The sequence below is a fragment of the Chiloscyllium punctatum genome, chromosome 50 (assembly GCF_047496795.1).
Source record: "Chiloscyllium punctatum isolate Juve2018m chromosome 50, sChiPun1.3, whole genome shotgun sequence".
Lineage (NCBI taxonomy): Eukaryota > Metazoa > Chordata > Chondrichthyes > Orectolobiformes > Hemiscylliidae > Chiloscyllium > Chiloscyllium punctatum.
The window spans coordinates 28,406,775-28,427,300 of NC_092788.1; the positions used below are offsets into that span (position 1 = coordinate 28,406,775).

The following is a 20,526-nucleotide window of genomic DNA, read 5'->3' on the forward strand; positions in this document are numbered from 1 at the left end:
CAGAGGGTGGTTTGCATGTGGAATGATCTCCCTGAGGGAGTGGTGGGTGGGTGTTCAGTCATGATGTTTAAAAGACATTTGGATAAGTCTGTGAATAGGAACAATTCAGATGGATATAGGCCAGACGTAGGCAGGTGGGACTAATTTTAGTTTGGGATTATGGTCAGCATGAACTGGTTGGACCCACAGGTCTGTTTCCATGTTGTATTGACTCAAAGGAGGCATAGGACTTGAGGAGATGAGTATTTGCAGGTGAGGTTGAACAGGCTGGTGTTTAGAAGAGTTGGGGGGGGGGGGGGTCACTAGATTGAAATGTATAGGATCCAAGGTGGATGTGGAAAGGATGATCCCCCCATGAGACAGCCCAGAATGAGGTGGGGGGGGGGGGGGGGGTGTCACGGTGTTTAAAATGGAGGTTGCTGTTTTAGGAATAATCCCATTTTCTCCAAGGGATTATGAGACTTTGGAACTGTGCTTCAGGAGATGGGATTACTGACTCTTTTAGGTGGGGGTTACACTGATATTTGTCAGGCAGAGAGAATGTGGGATTCAAAATGCAAACTGATGATCCATGGTCTTAATTAACCAGCACTGTCCCTGGTTACCAGCAGCGACTCCAACCATCTTTCAAAAGAGGCATTTTCAAGACTGCGGTTAATAACAACAGTGGAAAAATTTGGAGCAGGAAGAGGCCATTCAGCCCCTTGAATCTCCTGTGCCATTTGATAGTGGCTGATCTGATTGTGTCCTCCACCCCAACTTTCCTGCCTGTTCCTTCCCAAACCCCTCATCGATCAGAAATTTGCCCTTGATATTCCTCCTTGTCTCCATTTTCAACAGAAGACCCATCATTCTGAAACCCACCCCCCAGTTCAAGATTCACCCCGTGGACAGGGGATTGAGCCTTACAAAAGCCAAGGCCGATAGTCGGTGGTCAGATAGAGGTGAGCCATGATTTATCACAAATGGCGGTGACTCAGGAGAGCAGGGTAAGAGTCCTGTCCGTCCCAGATCTCTGTCTGATGGTTCCTTTCAGGAACCTTTGGAAAGGAATGACTCATCTGGTGCGGCCATCTTTTGTGATGTCACAGGGGTCCGTGCGCTGTTTACTTACAGTTTGACTTGACAGTTAACCTGGTCGTTGGGAGTGCCAAGATAATTACATCTCAACGTTGAACCCATTACTGACAACTGAATCTTTTCCAAAGGTACCTCAGCTATACACTGTCTATTGCCATCATAATCTCATATCTGTTGTTATGAAAAGGGTCTTACATATTGTTATTCATCTGTTATAGAATACAGTATATTTTCTGTCACTCAGTAACGCCTCCCTTTCCCCCTCCCCAGTGCCCTGGGTTACTGACTGTATCTCTACTGATGTTAATCCAGCTCCCTCACACTCACTCAGTAACCCCTCTCCCACCCAGTGCCATGTGTTACAGACTGTACCTTTGCTGATGTTAATCCATCTCCCTCACTGTCACTAAGTATAATTCTCACCCCCAAGGAAGCAGGGGGAGTTTATTCTGCCCCTCGAGCCTACTGTGCTAGCCCATAGGATTGTAGGTGATTTGACTGTAGCTCAACGCCCCTGTGCTCTCCTCTCCACCACTCCTCCCTGGCTCCCCCTCGATCAGCAATCTGTTAACGTGGCCCATGGTAGACATGTTTTCCCTAGGATGAGGAATTTCAAGACTAGGGGGCGTATTTTTAAAATTAGAGGAAAGATTTAAATCAGCCATTAGGGGCTGGCCTAGTCCCCTCTGCTCTTGGGAGAGGTTGGTGGGGGTGGGGGTGGGGGTGGGGGGTGGGGGGGGGGCAGAAATCCCATCGTCTGCCTACCCTCTGAGAGAAGCAGTCACAGGAAGACAAGGTGGTGAAGATGATGTTTGGTACGCTTACCTTTATTGGTCAGTGCATTTAGTGTCGCAGTTGGGAGGTTATGTTGCGGCTGTACAGGATAGTGTACTTTTGGAATACTTTTGAAATACTGCATTCAGTTCTGGTCTCCCTGCTGTAAGAAATATATCGTGAAACAGAAAAAGCTTTGCAAGATGTTGGAGGGTTTTAACTATGGGGAGAGGCTGAATAGGCTGGGGCTATTGCCCCCAGAGCGGCAGAGGCTGAGGGGTGACCTTATAGGGGTTTATAAAATCATGAGGGGCATGGATAATGTAAATAGACAAAATCCTTGACCCCAGGGGTAGGGGAAGTCCAAAACTAGATGGGCATCGGTTTCGAGTGAGAGGGGCAAGATTTAAACAGGGCTTAAGGGGCAACATTTTCATACAGAGAGTGGTGCATATATGGAATGAGCTGTCAGAGGAAATGGTGCAGACTGGTACAATTACAGCATTTCAATGGCAACTGGATTGGTATACGAAAAGGAAGGGTTTAGAGTGATATGGGCCAAGTGCTGGCAAATGGGACTAGATTAATTTAGGATATCTGGTCGGCATGAACGAGTTGGACCGAAGGGTCTGTTTCTGTGCTGTTCAGGTCTATGACTCTCAAGATATTCCTCATCTCTGTCTTCAATGGGAGATCCTCTCATGCTGATAGCGCACCACACTCTTGTCCTGGATGCTAACCCTCCCAGTGTGAGGTGGGGAGGGAGTAGATGTAGGAGGGCAACATGCTCTCCAGCAATGTCTCCTGCATACACCACCCCTCCCCCTTCCTGGTAACTAGTTGCGGACAGAACAGAGCATCGCAGAGCCGGCTGTCTAACCTGGTTTTGTACTTACAGGTCAAGTGGGTACAGGGGTGTAAGGCAGACCCATGGAGCCGGTCCCCAAGAGCAGTTCACCATCACTCATGGCCAGTGACAGGGTGCAGGGTAAAGGCACCACCCTCTTGAAGGTGAACAAGGTGCTGGCCAAGGGCATGAGGCAACTTTTTGCCAACCAGAGGGAGCCCTCGGCCGAAGTTGAGGAGAGGTCACAGGCTGGGACTGGCCACAGCCTGCATGAGAAGAGCTCCTTCTTGCGCAGTTTCATGATTCCCTTGGACGATGAGCTCTCGGTGCTCACCGAAAGCCAGAGGACCTCCATAGCTGAACCGAGCCTGCGTTCCAACCAGAAAGTGGTCATCCAGACCTCCAGTGACCGCTGGCGCAGGTCTGCTTCCGGATTCCGTCGCCACTTCATCCCCAAGATGGGCAGGAAGAGTCCCGTTCTGAGCAAGAGGCGGGAGGAGACGATCCGTGAGAAACAGGTGCAGCCGCAGGACGATGAGGTGGAGGAGGAGGAGGAGGAGGAGGAACAGGAGGACTCTTGGCCTGCACCGCATCACAGCCTCCAGGCGTTCAAGCCGCCCGAGTTACTCGGCACTGCCAAAACCCAGAGAAACCTGCACTCATCCATCAAAATGAACACACAGACCATGACGGAAAAGTTCCTGGGCATGGACACCGATTCCATCATCAGTGTGGAAGAAGCCAAGGCTAAGTCCAAGACCCGGTTTGGAGACAGTCGCCGGTTCTCCCTTTATCACAGGTTGCCAAAAATCAGAAGCTCAAAGAAAGAGAAGGTAAGGGTCAGTCTCCAGTGCTCTCTTACCACCTCCACACTCACTTCGAGGGAAGTGTTTCAGATTCTCTGCCTAGTGGCCAGTGACGGGTATCCTGGGGCCATGTGCCCCTTGGATGGGACTCCTGTGCCCCACCCCCACGTATATGAGATTGTTTAAAGCTCTCTCCTGCTAGCCTCCCTTAACCTCAGCGTCTCTCCCTCCCTCCCAACGCTCCTCTCTGACTGAGCTCTGCAGGTACCCTTTCTCCCCCTTGCATTTTTATCAATTTCCAGCTCTCGCTGGATCAGCTGGCTTACGTTACCACCACAATGTGTTCTTGTTGCACAATCGGTGTGTGGGTAAGCCACCATCGGGGAGGAGTTGGACCGTGTCGCTTATCAACTGCAGCTTTTCAGATGCGTTGCAAAAGCTGTCGTGCTGGGCTTGGCAGAGGGGTTGGGAGGAGTGCAGCACGGTGCGTGTTAAAACCACAGACGCAGACGACCCAGCCCCACCACCGCACGCAGCAGAGGAAGTGTTTCAGCTCTGTTTTCAAGCAGAGCTGCTTACCCGAGACCCACAGCTACCTCCTTCGGCAAAAGGGAGACCACTCGGGACAGAAGCCTCTTGGCCTGTCCCACTACATTCTGCCCCCGGTGAAAAGATCTGACTACTGGCTGTGTCACTGAGTTTGACAGTGACAAGGGAAGCTGCCTGCTCCAGCACTGTTGGGAACGATGGTGTATCGCTTCAGTCTGAAAAAGAGGTGCTGCAGCCTCCAGGTAAGAGTACTTCATTCATTTCCCCGTTGTGTTGAAGAGCTGTCAGGGCACCCCTTGACCCTCTCTTTACAAAAGCAGGAAGCTATGGGCTTCTTGAGAGTTAAGATCCACCTGTTATCACTTTGAGAATCTGGTCACATCTTCACCTATGCCTCAATATTTTTTAACATTACAGAGACAGGGAATTGTGCACGGTACTCCGGCTATGAATCTAACCGAGGGATAAGGAGAGGGGAACTGTGCACAGTGCTCCGAGTGTGGGTCTGACCGAGGGATACGGAGATGGGAACTGTGCACGGTGCTCCGAGTGTGGGTCTGACCGAGGGATACGGAGATGGGGAACTGTGCACGGTGCTCCGAGTGTGGGTCTGACCGAGGGATATGGAGATGGGGAACTGTGCACGGTGCTCCGAGTGTGGGTCTGGCCGAGGGATAGGAAGACGGGGAACTGTGCACACGGTGCTCCGTGTGGGTCTGCTGGAGGGATACGGAGATGGGGAACTGTGCATGGTGTTCCAAGAGTGGGTCTAACTGAGGAATACGAGATGGGAACTGATCCCGGTGCTCCGAGTGTGGGTCTGACTGACAGATACAGAGATAGGAACTGTTCACAGTGATCCAAATGTGGGTCTGAGGGATCCGGAGACAGGAACTGTGCACGGTGCTCCGAGTGTGGGTCGGACCAAGGGATATGGAGATGGGGAACTGTGCACGGTGCTCCGAGTGTGGGTCTGACCGAGGGATACGGAGATGGGAACTGTGCACGGTGCTCCGAGTGTGGGTCTGAGTGAGGGATACGGAGACGGGGAACTGTGCACGGTGCTCCGAGTGTGGGTCTGACCGAGGGATACGGAGACGGGGAACTGTGCACGGTGCTCCGAGTGTGGGTCTGACCGAGGGATACGGAGACGGGGAACTGTGCACGGTGCTCCGAGTGTGGGTCTGACCGAGGGATATGGAGATGGGGAACTGTGCACGGTGCTCCGAGTGTGGGTCTGGCCGAGGGATAGGGAGACGGAGAACTGTGCACACGGTGCTCCGTGTGGGTCTGCTGGAGGGATACGGAGATGGGGAATTGTGCATGGTGTTCCAAGAGTGGGTCTAACTGAGGAATACGAGATGGGAACTGATCCCGGTGCTCCGTGTGTGGGTCTGACTGACAGATACAGAGATAGGAACTGTTCACAGTGATCCAAATGTGGGTCTGAGGGATCCGGAGACAGGAACTGTGCACGGTGCTCCGAGTGTGGGTCTGACCGAGGGATATGGAGATGGGGAACTGTGCACGGTGCTCCGAGTGTGGGTCTGAGCGAGGGATACGGAGATGGGGAACTGTGCACGGTGCTCCGAGTGTGGGTCTGACCGAGGGATACGGAGACGGGGAACTGTGCACGGTGCTCCGAGTGTGGGTCTGACCGAGGGATACGGAGACGGGGAACTGTGCACGGTGCTCCGAGTGTGGGTCTGACCGAGGGATACGGAGACGGGGAACTGTGCACAGTGCTCCGAGTGTGGGTCTGAGTGAGGGATACGGAGATGGGAACTGTGCACGGTGCTCCGAGTGTGGGTCTGACCGAGGGATACGGAGACGGGGAACTGTGCACGGTGCTCCGAGTGTGGGTCTGACCGAGGGATACGGAGACGGGGAACTGTGCACGGTGCTCCGAGTGTGGGTCTGACCGAGGGATACGGAGACGGGGAACTGTGCACGGTGCTCCGAGTGTGGGTCTGACCGAGGGATACGGAGACGGGGAACTGTGCACGGTGCTCCGAGTGTGGGTCTGATTGAGCGATAAGGAGATGGGAACTATGCACAGTGCTCCAAGTGAGGCATACGGAGATGGGAACTGTGCACGGTGCTAGAAGTGTAAGTCCGAGTGAGGGGTATGGAGACGGGAACTGTGCACGGTGCTCCGAGTGTGGGTCTGGCCGAGGGATAGGGAGACGGAGAACTGTGCACACGGTGCTCCGTGTGGGTCTGCTGGAGGGATACGGAGATGGGGAATTGTGCATGGTGTTCCAAGAGTGGGTCTAACTGAGGAATACGAGATGGGAACTGATCCCGGTGCTCCGTGTGTGGGTCTGACTGACAGATACAGAGATAGGAACTGTTCACAGTGATCCAAATGTGGGTCTGAGGGATCCGGAGACAGGAACTGTGCACGGTGCTCCGAGTGTGGGTCTGACCGAGGGATATGGAGATGGGGAACTGTGCACGGTGCTCCGAGTGTGGGTCTGAGCGAGGGATACGGAGACGGGGAACTGTGCACGGTGCTCCGAGTGTGGGTCTGACCGAGGGATACGGAGACGGGGAACTGTGCACGGTGCTCCGAGTGTGGGTCTGACCGAGGGATACGGAGACGGGGAACTGTGCACGGTGCTCCGAGTGTGGGTCTGACCGAGGGATACGGAGACGGGGAACTGTGCACAGTGCTCCGAGTGTGGGTCTGAGTGAGGGATACGGAGATGGGAACTGTGCACGGTGCTCCGAGTGTGGGTCTGACCGAGGGATACGGAGACGGGGAACTGTGCACGGTGCTCCGAGTGTGGGTCTGACCGAGGGATACGGAGACGGGGAACTGTGCACGGTGCTCCGAGTGTGGGTCTGACCGAGGGATACGGAGACGGGGAACTGTGCACGGTGCTCCGAGTGTGGGTCTGACCGAGGGATACGGAGACGGGGAACTGTGCACGGTGCTCCGAGTGTGGGTCTGATTGAGCGATAAGGAGATGGGAACTATGCACAGTGCTCCAAGTGAGGCATACGGAGATGGGAACTGTGCACGGTGCTAGAAGTGTAAGTCCGAGTGAGGGGTATGGAGACGGGAACTGTGCAGAGTGCTCCGATGCTTCGAGAAGAGGTCTGAGTGAGGGATACAGAGAGGGGAACTGTGCAGGGTGCTCCGAGTGTGGGTCTGAGTGAGGAATACAGAGAGGGGAACTGTGCAGGGTGCTCCGAGTGTGGGTCTGAGTGAGGAATACAGAGAGGGGAACTGTGCAGGGTGCTCCGAGTGTGGGTCTGAGTGAGGGATACAGAGAGGGGAACTGTGCAGGGTGCTCCGAGTGTGGGTCTGAGTGAGGGATACAGAGAGGGGAACTGTGCACGGTGCTCCGAGTGTGGGTCTGAGTGAGGGATACAGAGAGGGGAACTGTGCAGGGTGCTCCGAGTGTGGGTCTGAGTGAGGGATACAGAGAGGGGAACTGTGCAGGGTGCTCCGAGTGTGGGTCTGAGTGAGGGATACAGAGAGGGGAACTGTGCAGGGTGCTCCGATGCTTCGAGTATAGGTCTGAGTGAGGGTTACAGAGATACAGAGAGGGGAACTATGCAGGGTGCTCCGATGATCCGAGTGTGGGTCTGAGTGAGGGGTACAGAGATACAGAGAGGGGAACTCTGCAGGGTGCTCTGATGATCCGAGTGTGGGTCTGAGTGAGGGGTACAGAGATACAGAGAGGGGAACTGTGCAGGGTGCTCCGGGTGTGGGTCTGAGTGAGGGATACGGAGATGGGGAACTGTGCATGGTGTTCCAAGAGTGGGTCTAACTGAGGAATACGAGATGGGAACTGATCCCGGTGCTCCGAGTGTGGGTCTGACTGACAGATACAGAGATAGGAACTGTTCACAGTGATCCAAATGTGGGTCTGAGGGATCCGGAGACAGGAACTGTGCACGGTGCTCCGAGTGTGGGTCTGACCGAGGGATACGGAGACGGGGAACTGTGCACGGTGCTCCGAGTGTGGGTCTGACCGAGGGATACGGAGACGGGGAACTGTGCACGGTGCTCCGAGTGTGGGTCTGACCGAGGGATACGGAGATGGGAACTGTGCACGGTGCTCCGAGTGTGGGTCTGAGTGAGGGATACGGAGACGGGGAACTGTGCACGGTGCTCCGAGTGTGGGTCTGACCGAGGGATACGGAGACGGGGAACTGTGCACGGTGCTCCGAGTGTGGGTCTGACCGAGGGATACGGAGATGGGAACTGTGCACGGTGCTCCGAGTGTGGGTCTGACCGAGGGATACGGAGATGGGGAACTGTGCACGGTGCTCCGAGTGTGGGTCTGACCGAGGGATATGGAGACGGGGAACTGTGCACGGTGCTCCGAGTGTGGGTCTGGCCGAGGGATATGGAGATGGGGAACTGTGCACGGTGCTCCGAGTGTGGGTCTGGCCAAGGGATAGGAAGACGGGGAACTGTGCACACGGTGCTCCGTGTGGGTCTGCTGGAGGGATACGGAGATGGGGAACTGTGCATGGTGTTCCAAGAGTGGGTCGAACTGAGGAATACGAGATGGGAACTGATCCCGGTGCTCCGAGTGTGGGTCTGACTGACAGATACAGAGATAGGAACTGTTCACAGTGATCCAAATGTGGGTCTGAGGGATCCGGAGACAGGAACTGTGCACGGTGCTCCGAGTGTGGGTCTGACCAAGGGATATGGAGATGGGGAACTGTGCACGGTGCTCCGAGTGTGGGTCTGACCGAGGGATACGGAGATGGGAACTGTGCACGGTGCTCCGAGTGTGGGTCTGAGTGAGGGATACGGAGACGGGGAACTGTGCACGGTGCTCCGAGTGTGGGTCTGACCGAGGGATACGGAGACGGGGAACTGTGCACGGTGCTCCGAGTGTGGGTCTGACCGAGGGATACGGAGACGGGGAACTGTGCACGGTGCTCCGAGTGTGGGTCTGACCGAGGGATATGGAGATGGGGAACTGTGCACGGTGCTCCGAGTGTGGGTCTGGCCGAGGGATAGGGAGACGGGGAACTGTGCATGGTGTTCCAAGAGTGGGTCTAACTGAGGAATACGAGATGGGAACTGATCCCGGTGCTCCGAGTGTGGGTCTGATTGACAGATACAGAGATAGGAACTGTTCACAGTGATCCAAATGTGGGTCTGAGGGATCCGGAGACAGGAACTGTGCACGGTGCTCCGAGTGTGGGTCTGACCAAGGGATATGGAGATGGGGAACTGTGCACGGTGCTCCGAGTGTGGGTCTGACCGAGGGATACGGAGATGGGAACTATGCACAGTGCTCCAAGTGAGGCATACGGAGATGGGAACTGTGCACGGTGCTAGAAGTCTGAGTCCGAGTGAGGGGTATGGAGACGGGAACTGTGCAGAGTGCTCCGAGTATAGGTCTGAGTGAGGGATACGGAGATGGGAACTGTGCAGGGTGCTCCGATGCTTCGAGAAGAGGTCTGAGTGAGGGATACAGAGAGGGGAACTGTGCAGGGTGCTCCGAGTGTGGGTCTGAGTGAGGAATACAGAGAGGGGAACTGTGCAGGGTGCTCCGAGTGTGGGTCTGAGTGAGGAATACAGAGAGGGGAACTGTGCAGGGTGCTCCGAGCGTGGGTCTGAGTGAGGGATACAGAGAGGGGAACTGTGCACGGTGCTCCGAGCGTGGGTCTGAGTGAGGGATACAGAGAGGGGAACTGTGCAGGGTGCTCCGAGTGTGGGTCTGAGTGAGGGATACAGAGAGGGGAACTGTGCAGGGTGCTCCGAGTGTGGGTCTGAGTGAGGGATACAGAGAGGGGAACTGTGCAGGGTGCTCCGAGTGTGGGTCTGAGTGAGGGATACCGAGAGGGGAACTGTGCAGGGTGCTCCGATGCTTCGAGTATAGGTCTGAGTGAAGGTTACAGAGATACAGAGAGGGGAACTATGCAGGGTGCTCCGATGATCCGAGTGTGGGTCTGAGTGAGGGGTACAGAGATACAGAGAGGGGAACTGTGCAGGGTGCTCTGAGTGTGGGTCTGAGTGAGGGGTATGGAGAGGGGAACTGTGTGTGCACAAACTAGTTGATCTGCCAGCTCCCATCTGTGACTGCAATTCATGTTTTTTTGCAGAAGTGGGTGGTGGCATTTGGGCAGACCTTCAGTGAGTGGTGGAAGGTGCTAGAGGAATGAATGCACTTTCATAGAACAAGGAACAGTACAGATCCTTCAGCCCTTGATCTTGTGCCAGCCTTTTATCCCACTCTAAGATCAGACTAACCTCCACGCCCTTCATTGTTCTATCTTCCATGTGCCCTATCCAAGAGTCACTTAAATGTCCCTATGTATCTGACTCTACTACCACACATTCCATGCACCCACCACTCTGTGTGTGAAGAACCTACTGCTGACATCTCCCCTAAACCTTCCTCCAATTATCTTAAAACTGTGCCCCCATGTGATAGCCATTTCCACCCTGGGAGAAATTCTCTGGCTATTCGCTCTATCTCAACATCTTATACACCTCTATTAAGTCAGCTCCCATCCTTGTTCGTTCCAAAGCGAAAAGCCCTAGCTTTTCACAAGACATGTCCTCTGCACCCTCTCGAAAGCTTCCACACCTTTCCTGTAATGAGGCGACCAGAACTGAACACAATTCTTGATTGAGGTTTTTGGAGAGGGGGCGGGGGGAGGCGGATCTGAGCCAGGTTAATAAAGAAATAACCAACAACACTCGGCCTGTTCCTGTTTACAGCTGGTGCCGGATGTGAGCAATGGTTTCAATGGTTTATGTCAAAACCAAGAACACTCCCAGCTCGCCTTATGTGACTGAATATGACTGAACTCGCTGTGACCTGCAACAGCCTCCTTCCTCCCAACCTCAAATCCAAAGAAAACAAAACGATGCAGTCTTCTACTTCCTCTCTGACTGATCCTTTTTGTTTTTATGATATGGGAACTGCGTGCTGGACCTGCCCTTAATCGTCTCTTCAGAGGGTGACAGTGACCAGTTCCAGTTTATAGGAACAATTGCGGTGCCCACTGGGGGTGCAGTTCCAGGACTTTAACCCGGCAAAACTGAAGGGATGGCTAATACCGTACTGAGCCAGGATTGTGTGTGTGTGTGTGTGTGTGTGTGTGTGAAGGGGAGGGGTGTTTCAGGAGGTGATGTGCTGGATAGTGTGGAGGGCTGTAGTAGGTTGCAACAAGACATTAACAGGATAATAAGTGGCAGACGGAGTTCAACCTGGAAAAGTATGAAGTGCTTCATTTTGAAAGGTAGAATTTGAATGCAGAATACAGAGTTAAAGTCAGAATTCTTGGCAGTGTGGAAGAACAGAGGGATCTTGGGGTCCACATCCATCGATCCCTCCAAGTTGCCACCCAAATCGATAAGAGCTGTTAAGAAGGTTTGTTGGTTCTCATTAGCTGGGGAATTGAGTTTAAGAGCTGTGAGCAGCTCTGTCGAGCCCTGACTAGACCCACACTTGTGTTCAGTTCTGGTTGCCTCATTATAGGAGAGATGTGTTAGCGTTAGAGATGGCGCACAGAAGATCTACCAGGACTGAAGGGCATGGTTTTATGGCATAATTTGAAGCAGCTAGGGATTTTCTCATTGCAGCAAAGAAAGATGAGAGGTGACTTGATAGGGGTGTACAAGATGATGACAGGCATAAGATAGAGTGGATAGCCAGAGACTTTTACCCAGAGTGGAAATGTCTATTACAAGGGGACATAATTTTGTGATGATAGGATAAAAGGTCTGCACGGTCTGTATTGCACTGTACTGTTCTATCCATCTATCTATCAAAGCCCTGATTAAACCAAACAACACCAGGTTATAGTCCAACAGGTTAAATTGGAAGCACACTAGCTTTCGGAGCGATGCTCCTTCATCAGGTGATAGTCACTATTACCTGAGGAAGGAGCGTCGCTCTTAAAGCTAGTGCTTCCAATTAAACCTGTTGGACTATAACCTGGTGTTGTGTGATTTTTAACTTGGTCCACCCCAGTCCAACACCGGCGTCTCCGAATCTTGATTAAACCAATGAGTGTAAAGTGCTGCGTTGGTCTTGAGCTGGAATTAATGGAGGGGAGTTTTTCTTTCTCTCGGGTCTTTGCCTTTTCAGGCTGACGCAGCAGAAGTGACCAGCTTAGCACTGCCACCCAGCCCACCAGCTTTCAGTGTGTCGGAGACCTCCGAGCAGCTGTCTGACAACTCCCACGTGGAGGAGGAGGTCTTACTGCAGGAGCTGAAAACTGAGCAGGGTCTGCTCCAGCAGAAGATCCTGAAGATCAGCGAGCAGATCCGGGTGCAGCAGACCCACCGTAACACCAACGTCTCAGAGTACCTGCGACTCATTGCTCGTACTGACCACAGCCAGGCCTTCCGCTTGAAGCAGGCCTTTGAGAAGAAGAACCACTACCTCACCTCGGTCATCCTGCAGCTGCAGAGGAGGCTGCAGCAGTACGTCAGGAAGCAGCAGCAGCTGGAGAGGGAGCTGGAGCTGTTGCGGGAGAAAAACCCCTCCCTGTTTGCCATACAGGGGTTGAGGAGCGACCATCTGCTGGAGGACAACCAAACAGAATCGCCATTTCACAGCGAAGCCAGCTCCCTATCCAAGGCAAACCTCCTGGCGCATGCACTGTCGGAGATCCAAGGTATCTCCAAAGAGACCCCGTTGGACAAGTTTAACCCTCCCTACCAAACTACCCACCCCTTGCAGCAACTCAGCTTGCCTGATGATGACTACTCCATCACCACCAGCTTCTCTGAAGATCTGCAAGATCTGGCAGGGCTCAACTACGATATTAAGACAAGCGGGATGAATTCCTCAGACAGACAAAATACTGGCTACCTGTCCATACTGGAGGAGTTGACTGACATCAAAGAAACACAACTGAATTTGGAGCTGAGCTTTAAGAACATAGCAGAGCAATACAATCAGCATTACTCGGTTTTTCAAGAGTCCTTAGAAGAGGAGAAATACAGGTATCTGCCTATAATTCCCACGATGGTTCATTCCTTCCACTGCGCACCTGCCCCAGTCACTGTGAGACAATCCACAGGTTTTCAAAACCCATTCTGGCCATTGGTTCCTCAATGAGCAGCCCCCCCCCCCCCCCCACCCTGTGTCCCAGATAAGCTGCAGCACCTCCTCAACAGAAAGGTGTTAAAACTAAAGAAAGGGGGTCCTCACCAGTCCCCTCCAGGACTGTTCTGCCATACAGTTCAGACTGTGACCATTCCCAACTCCTCCTTCCCATACAAATCTTCAATTTTATAGAATCTCTAGTGTGGAAAAGCAGGCCATTCGGCCCATCTGGTCCACATCAAACTTTTGAAGAGCATCCCACCCAGAGTCATCCTGCATTTCCCATAGCGAATCCACCCTCATCTGCTCACTACTGGGCAATTTAGCATGGCCAATCCGCCCTAACCTGTACATCCCTGGACACTATGGGACAATTTAGCACGGCCAATCCGCCCTAACCTGTACATCCCTGGGCACTACGGGGACAATTTAGCACGGCCAATCCGCCCTAACCTGTACATCCCTGGACACTACGGGGACAATTTAGCACGGCCAATCCACCCTAACCTGCACATCCCTGGGCACTACGGGGACAATTTAGCACGACCAATCCACCCTAACCTGTACATCCCTGGGCACTATGGGACAATTTAGCACGGCCAATCCACCCTAACCTGCACATCCCTGGGCACTATGGGACAATTTAGCACGGGCCAATCCACCCTAACCTGCACATCCCTGGGCACTACGGGACAATTTAGCACAGCCAATCCACCCTAACCTGCACATCCCTGGGCACTACGGGACAATTTAGCACGGCCAATCCATCCTAACCTGTACATCCCTGGGCACTACGGGGACAATTTAGCACGGCCAATCCACCCTAACCTGCACATCCCTGGGCACTACGGGACAATTTAGCACGGCCAATCCACCCTAACCTGTACATCCCTGGGCACTATGGGACAATTTAGCACGGCCAATCCACCCTAACCTGCACATCCCTGGGCACTACGGGACAATTTAGCACGGCCAATCCCACCCTAACCTGTACATCCCTGGGCACTACGGGACAATTTAGCACGGCCAATCCCACCCTAACCTGCACATCCCTGGGCACTACGGGGACAATTTAGCACGGCCAATCCACCCTAACCTGCACATCCCTGGGCACTACGGGACAATTTAGCACGGCCAATCCATCCTAACCTGTACATCCCTGGACACTACGGGGACAATTTAGCACAGCCAATCCACCCTAACCTGCACATCCCTAGACACTACGGGGCAATTTAGCACGGTCAATCCACCCTAACCTGTACATCCCTGGGCACTACGGGACAATTTAGCACGGCCAATCCATCCTAACCTGTACATCCCTGGACACTACGGGGACAATTTAGCACGGCCAATCCACCCTAACCTGCACATCCCTAGACACTACGGGGCAATTTAGCACGGTCAATCCACCCTAACCTGTACATCCCTGGGCACTACGGGGCAATTTAGCACGGCCAATCCACCCTAACCTGCACATCCCTGGGCACTACGGGGACAATTTAGCACGGCCAATCCACCCTAACCTGTACATCCCTAGACACTATGGGGCAATTTAGCATGGCTGATCCAACTAACCTGCATCATTGGACCGTGGGAGGAAACCCATGTAGACATGGGGGGGAAGAAAGAGAATGTACCACCTCCACACAGACTGTCACTTAAGGTCCCTATCACTGTGAGGCAGCAGTGCCAACCACTGAGTCATCATGCCAATTCTCTCAGTGCTTAGAATTCCAGCCATCTCAACACTCGATGAACCCAGCCTTCTCTGGGCTAGATTCACTGTCCTCAGGAAAAAGAATTCTCTCCTCATCTCTGTCCAGAATAGCCAAGCCATTACTCTGTGACCATAGGTCCTTGTGTGTTTTAGACTCCAACCTCTGGCTCCCCTCCGCCTCCCCCTCCCCCTCCCCACCACCACCCTGAGGATGAAAGAAGCAGCTTCTTAGCACCAACCCCATTTTGTGACCTTAAGAATAAATTGGCAGCAAGAGTGAGGGGAGAGGAGAGAAGGGGTAGCAGAGAGAAAGGGGAGGGGAGAGAGCAAGGGGAGTGGAGGAAGTGGGGTGGTGAGGAGGGGTGGCATGGAGAATGGGCAGGAAGGGGAGCAGGGAGTAGAAAGAGGAAGGGGAATAGGAAAAGGTGAGTGGAGGAGACTGGAGGACAGTGGGGAGATGAGAAGAGAAAGGTGGGAATGGGGAGGGGAGAGTGTGGTGGGGTGGAAGACAGTAAGGTTGCAAAACCTCCAGGACAAACTCCAGGGAGAGGAATGGATGAGGTGGTGGGGGAAAGAGCGACAGAGTGAGAGGATGCAAGTGAATGAGCAGAATGGGTGTGTGAGAAAGAGAGAAGGAAGATAGAGTGGGAAAGCAGAAGGTAAAAAAAAAGGAGAGAGGAGAAAGAGACAGAGGAATGAAGGAGAGATAGGAGTACTGGCGAGCAAGCTTTAGGTCAACACTACAAAGACTAGCTGGGAATGAACAATGATGTCTGGAATGTGCAGGTTGTTACACAAGAACTTGTGTGTTAACTTTCTCATTATTTTAGGTCAACCCAACTACAGGCTGAACTGAACGACCTGATGGACCTTCACCAGAATGAGGTGCTGAACTTGAAGAGTGAGCTGGCCAGCCTAGAGGAGAAGATAGCCTACCAGTCGTATGAGAGCAGCAGGGACATCTGGGTCAGTAGCAGGAGCTAGCACTGTGCTGTGAGTTTCAGAGGAATGGGAAGATTAGGGATCCTTCCTCCCAACCCCCAACACACACCCAACAGGGCTAGGCGGGAATGGGTCTTGGCATGTGACTTCGAAAAGCCACCAGGTGAAACTGAGAGAGTGGCCACATGATGGTGGGGTCGTTTAGTGCGTGTGTAGTTGAAGTGGTCAGCTACTTCAACTCTCCCTCCAACTCTGCCAAGGATGTGCAAGTCCTGGGCCTCCTCCACCACCAAATCCTAGTCACATGACACTTGGAGGAAGAATACCTCATCTCCTGCCTTGGAACTCTCCAACCACATGGAATCAATGCTGATTTCACCCGTTTCCTCATCTCCCCTTCCCCCTCATTATCCCACATTCAACCCTCCAATCCGGCACCACCCTCTTGAACTGTCCTATTTGTCCATCTTCCTTCCCACCCATCCGCTTCACGTTCCGCTCCAACCTATCACCTTCATCTACCCATCTCACTCCTAGCTACCTTCACCGCCCCCTCCGCCCCCAGCCCCAACCCTCCCATTTGTCTCTCAGCCTCCTTGGGCACCCCCCACCTTCATATTCCTGATAAGAGCTTCTGCTCGAAACGTCGACTCTCCTGCTCCTCAGATGCTGCCCAACCAGCTGTGCTTTTCCAGCGCCCACTTTTTGACTCTGATCTCCAGCCCTCACTTTCTCCCTGCCGTGGAAATAACCTCCCTCCTTCTATTTTATCTATTCCCTTCATAATTTCATATGTTCCTGTAAAATTCCCCTTCGTTCTTCTCAATTCCACTGAGTACAGTCCCAGTCTACTCAATCTCTCCTCATAGACCAACCCCCTCGACTCCGGACTCAACCTCATGAACCTCCTCTGCACCCCTTCCAGGGCCAGTACATCTTTTCTCAAGGAGGGAGACCAAAACTGTATCGAGTACTCCAGATTTGTCCTCGCCAGTAACCTACAGCATAACCTCCTGTGTTTTTAAACTCCATCCCTCTAACAATGTCGGACAATATTCCTTTTGCCTTCTTAATGACATGCTGCATCTGCAAACTAACCTTTTGTGATTCAGATGCCAAGCCGTTCTGTCACATGAGAGAACACACAGGTTCTGCGAACATACAATTAATTTTCACACAGTCTAGCCAGCTGAGTTTGCCGTCAGGTGAGGCAGTGGTGATGTAGCAGTCATGGAGGGTAACTATGGTTTATCAGACCGAGTCCCGGGATGGCAGAACTGATGTATGAAGAATAATTGAACATATATTCACTGGAGTTTAGAAAAATAAGGAGGGGATCTCATCGGAACCCATAACATTCTCACAGGACTAGAGAGGGGGGAATGCAGGGAAGATATTTACCATAACAGGTGAGCACAGAGCCGGGGGTGGGGGGGTGGGGGGGTGGGGGGGGGGGGGGGTCACAGTCTAAAGATACAAAGTTGGCCGTTTATTATTGAGATGAGGAGAATGTCTTCAGTGTGTGCGTGGAATTCTCTGCCACAGAAAAGGGTTGAGGTTGAATGTTTTCAAGGAGTTATAGTTCTTGGAACTAAAGGGGTCAAAGAGTATGGGTGGGGGGGGTGGAGTGGTAACAGGGGACTGAATTGCATGATTAGCCATGACCCTACTGAAGGGCAGAATGGCCTACTCTGACTCCTACTTTCAATGTCTCTAATGTTAGGACCAGGCTGATGCCCTGAGAACACTGGTTCAAATCCCACCTTGGTAACTGGTGGAATTTAAATTCTGTTAATAAAATCTCAAACCAACGTCAATGATAATAACCGTGACAATGACCACTGACTGTTGTAAAAACCCATTAGTCCACTGATGCTCTTTAGGGAAGACAATCTGCTGTCCTTACCCTGTCTGGGACTATTTTCCAAAAGTTATGTTTTTACAGGTACGGTGAGTCAAGACCCATGGACATAATTTCAAGAGGAGGTGTGGGGGTGGGGGAGGGTGGAGTTAGAGGTGTGGTCAGCCATTTAAGACAGGCCTCAGGAACAACGTCTTCGCTTACAGAGAGGTGGATCTTTGGAATTATCGGTCACATTGCCATTAGGCCACCATCTCCCCTCTGCCCAACCAGGTGACGAATTCACTAAGAGATTTCTGTTGTTGGTTCCCATACAAGATTCCGAGAACATTCCCTGCCCATCGAGGTTAGGCTAACCGGCCCAGTAATCCTCACATTCCTCTCTTGGCCTTTCACCGTCCCCTTTTTCTGAAACCAAGAATTGCATTCGCTACTGCACAATCTACATAGACAGTTTCAGAACGTTGGAAACTTCAGGAAATTCACAACAACGGGACTTCTCTTTTTGAAAATCCCTGATGGCCTAAACCCGTACATTCTGCCAAACTCTGCCATGTCAGGACTGGGAGAAATTACTGCTTTATTTCTGGTCATTTCTTTCGAGTCCCTCATTGTCGCTCCACTTTGCTTAGGCTGGGGAATCCAGAACGAGAGGTGGGAACGTGCTTTCAGAGTGAGGGGTCTCCTGGTTAAGATGGGGTTGAAGGGGAATATTTGCTCTTTGAGGGTGGTGAGTCTGTTGCATTCTGAATACTCTCCTCCATGTCACAAAGAAATGTACAAATTTGAGGCAGGAGTACGACACTGGATAAGATGATCAGACTCAGGTTGATGTGTGGCTTCCTGTTATTGCTGGAGTCTGCTATCTGCCTTCATGTTTATGTTTGTCCATTCATCTCTGCTCACCAAGTTCTTCAGTAACCTCTGTCTTGTCCCCATGTTGTTTGTTGGATAGGAGGTGCTGGAGAACTTCCAGAGCAAAATGGCCCGGCTGGAACAGCAGCAGCAAGCGGCTCAGGGGGAGATTCTGGACCACGTCAACACGAGGGAGCTGCTGGGTAAGACCATGAACCTGTTGCTCATCATCATCGCGGTCATTCTGATGCTGATGTCCACCATATCGGCTGTGGTCTCGCCTTTCATCAAGACCCGGGCAAGGACCATCAGCACTGGCATGGTGGTTGTACTGCTATTGTTCGCGTGGCACAACTGGGAACTGCTCACTGCTTCCATCACCAGGCGGGTGATTTTCCGTTGGCGTTAAGAGCTGCAGACTGGAGCAATGGGTGACCTTTCTCCCTTGGGTCCACAGCAAAACCACAAAAGGTGTGGAGAGCCAGTCAGCTGCACAGCACAGCGTTGCAGCAATAAACCGCCTTCCTCCCACTGCGTTCCCCCTCCCCGGGGCCTCTCCAAAACACTGTCCAAAGGAGGACAGTAGCACCTACAGAGAAAGAGCCAAATTCAATCGCCCAGCTCCTTGCTCCTTTAGGTTACAGTTCATCAAGTCTGCATCCACGTACATCTTAGGGTTCCTGCTCTGACCACTCTGTTAGGCAACTAATTCCAGTTCCCTCCACCAGCTTTCAAGCAAGAAGGTTTTTTCTCAAGTCTGCCCTCTCACCCCCTCCCAAGCTCATCTCCTTACCACATTTAAATCTTTATCCCCTGGTTATCAACCTTTTCACTAATGAGAAATAGCTCCTTCCTGGCACAGTGCCTCAATTTTATAAGACATCGAATATACCACCCCCAAAGGGAACAATTCCCAGCATTTTCCAGTCCTTTGTCATTAAAATTCTCCAGTGCTGGCAACCCCTTTCTGCATCTTGTCTTGTGCCATCACATCTTCTTGTGATACAGTGACCAGTGCACCGTTCTCTCGCTACACTCCAACTGGTGTTTTCAGCAAAAACCTAACTGCTCTAACACACCTGGTTTAGGCCAAGATGTACAAAGCTTCCAATTTCCTTCAGAACGTCCTGTCTGGGAAACTTCAGGGACCTGTGGACATGTATTCCAAGGTGTCCCACTCTGTTACAATTCTCACAATCTCCTTGTCCTGTTTGTTCTCCCCATTGCGACATTAAATTCTATTGCCATTCTTCTGCCCCTGCCCTATCCAGTTCATCGATATCTTCCTACAGTTTATAACTCTCTTTCTTTTAGCTAATTATTGCATTAATTCCAAACGATTTACATTGAAGGCTCTAGTCGCTAATACACACACAGCCAGGAAGCTGGTTATGAAGCCCTGCAGAAGCCCAGTGGAAACAGGATCCACTCCAGTCACCTTTTATCTTTCGCCTCTCGCTACCTGTAGTGTTTTTGAACCAAGCTGCCTGAGCATTGTGCAGGTTTGTGTGTTCCCAAGCAGGCTACTATTTGGGTTCAGGTCAAAACACTTGCTAACATCCAAACCAACCATGTCTAAAGTGCAGCACCTTCATCATCCCTCCTGGTCACCTCCTCAAAACCAAAACTTAAACCAAGTCAGTCAGAAAAGACCCTCCTTTTAACAAGCCCACACCTACTGCCTTTGATTAATTTGTGCCTTTTTAAAATAACCATTAAGGCCATTCCTTGGTGTTATTTTTCACCAATAATTAACATGCCAAAGTTGGATTGACTGGTCTGTAATGACCTGGTCTGTATCTCTTTCTGAAGAAAAGGCACCACATTAGCAGACTCCTCTAGTTCAGCATCACACCTGTAGCCCCAGGACACGAGGAAATGATGGGCAGAACCTCTGCAATTTCTCCCTCACATGCTGGTCATTGAAGACAGAATGTGTGGTGATGCGTCCACACCCTTTAACATTGTGCCGTGGGCTGTGCCCAACATTGCATACTCTTCCACCTGAACCACAATGCCTGCACCAGTCATGTACGGCCCTCCCGTGT

General features: G+C 52.2%; 1 protein-coding gene across 1 annotated transcript; it reads left to right on the forward strand.

The window, feature by feature from the left end:
- Positions 1-2,784: 2,784 nt before the first annotated feature.
- On the forward strand, positions 2,785-19,852 carry LOC140470031 (transmembrane and coiled-coil domain protein 3-like). Its single transcript, XM_072566492.1, has 4 exons — positions 2,785-3,623; positions 12,101-13,000; positions 15,651-15,786; positions 18,579-19,852. The coding sequence occupies exons 1-4, from the start codon at positions 2,785-2,787 to the stop codon at positions 18,885-18,887; spliced, it is 2,184 nt and encodes a 727-aa protein (XP_072422593.1). The 3' UTR covers positions 18,888-19,852.
- The last annotated feature ends 674 nt before the right edge of the window (positions 19,853-20,526 follow it).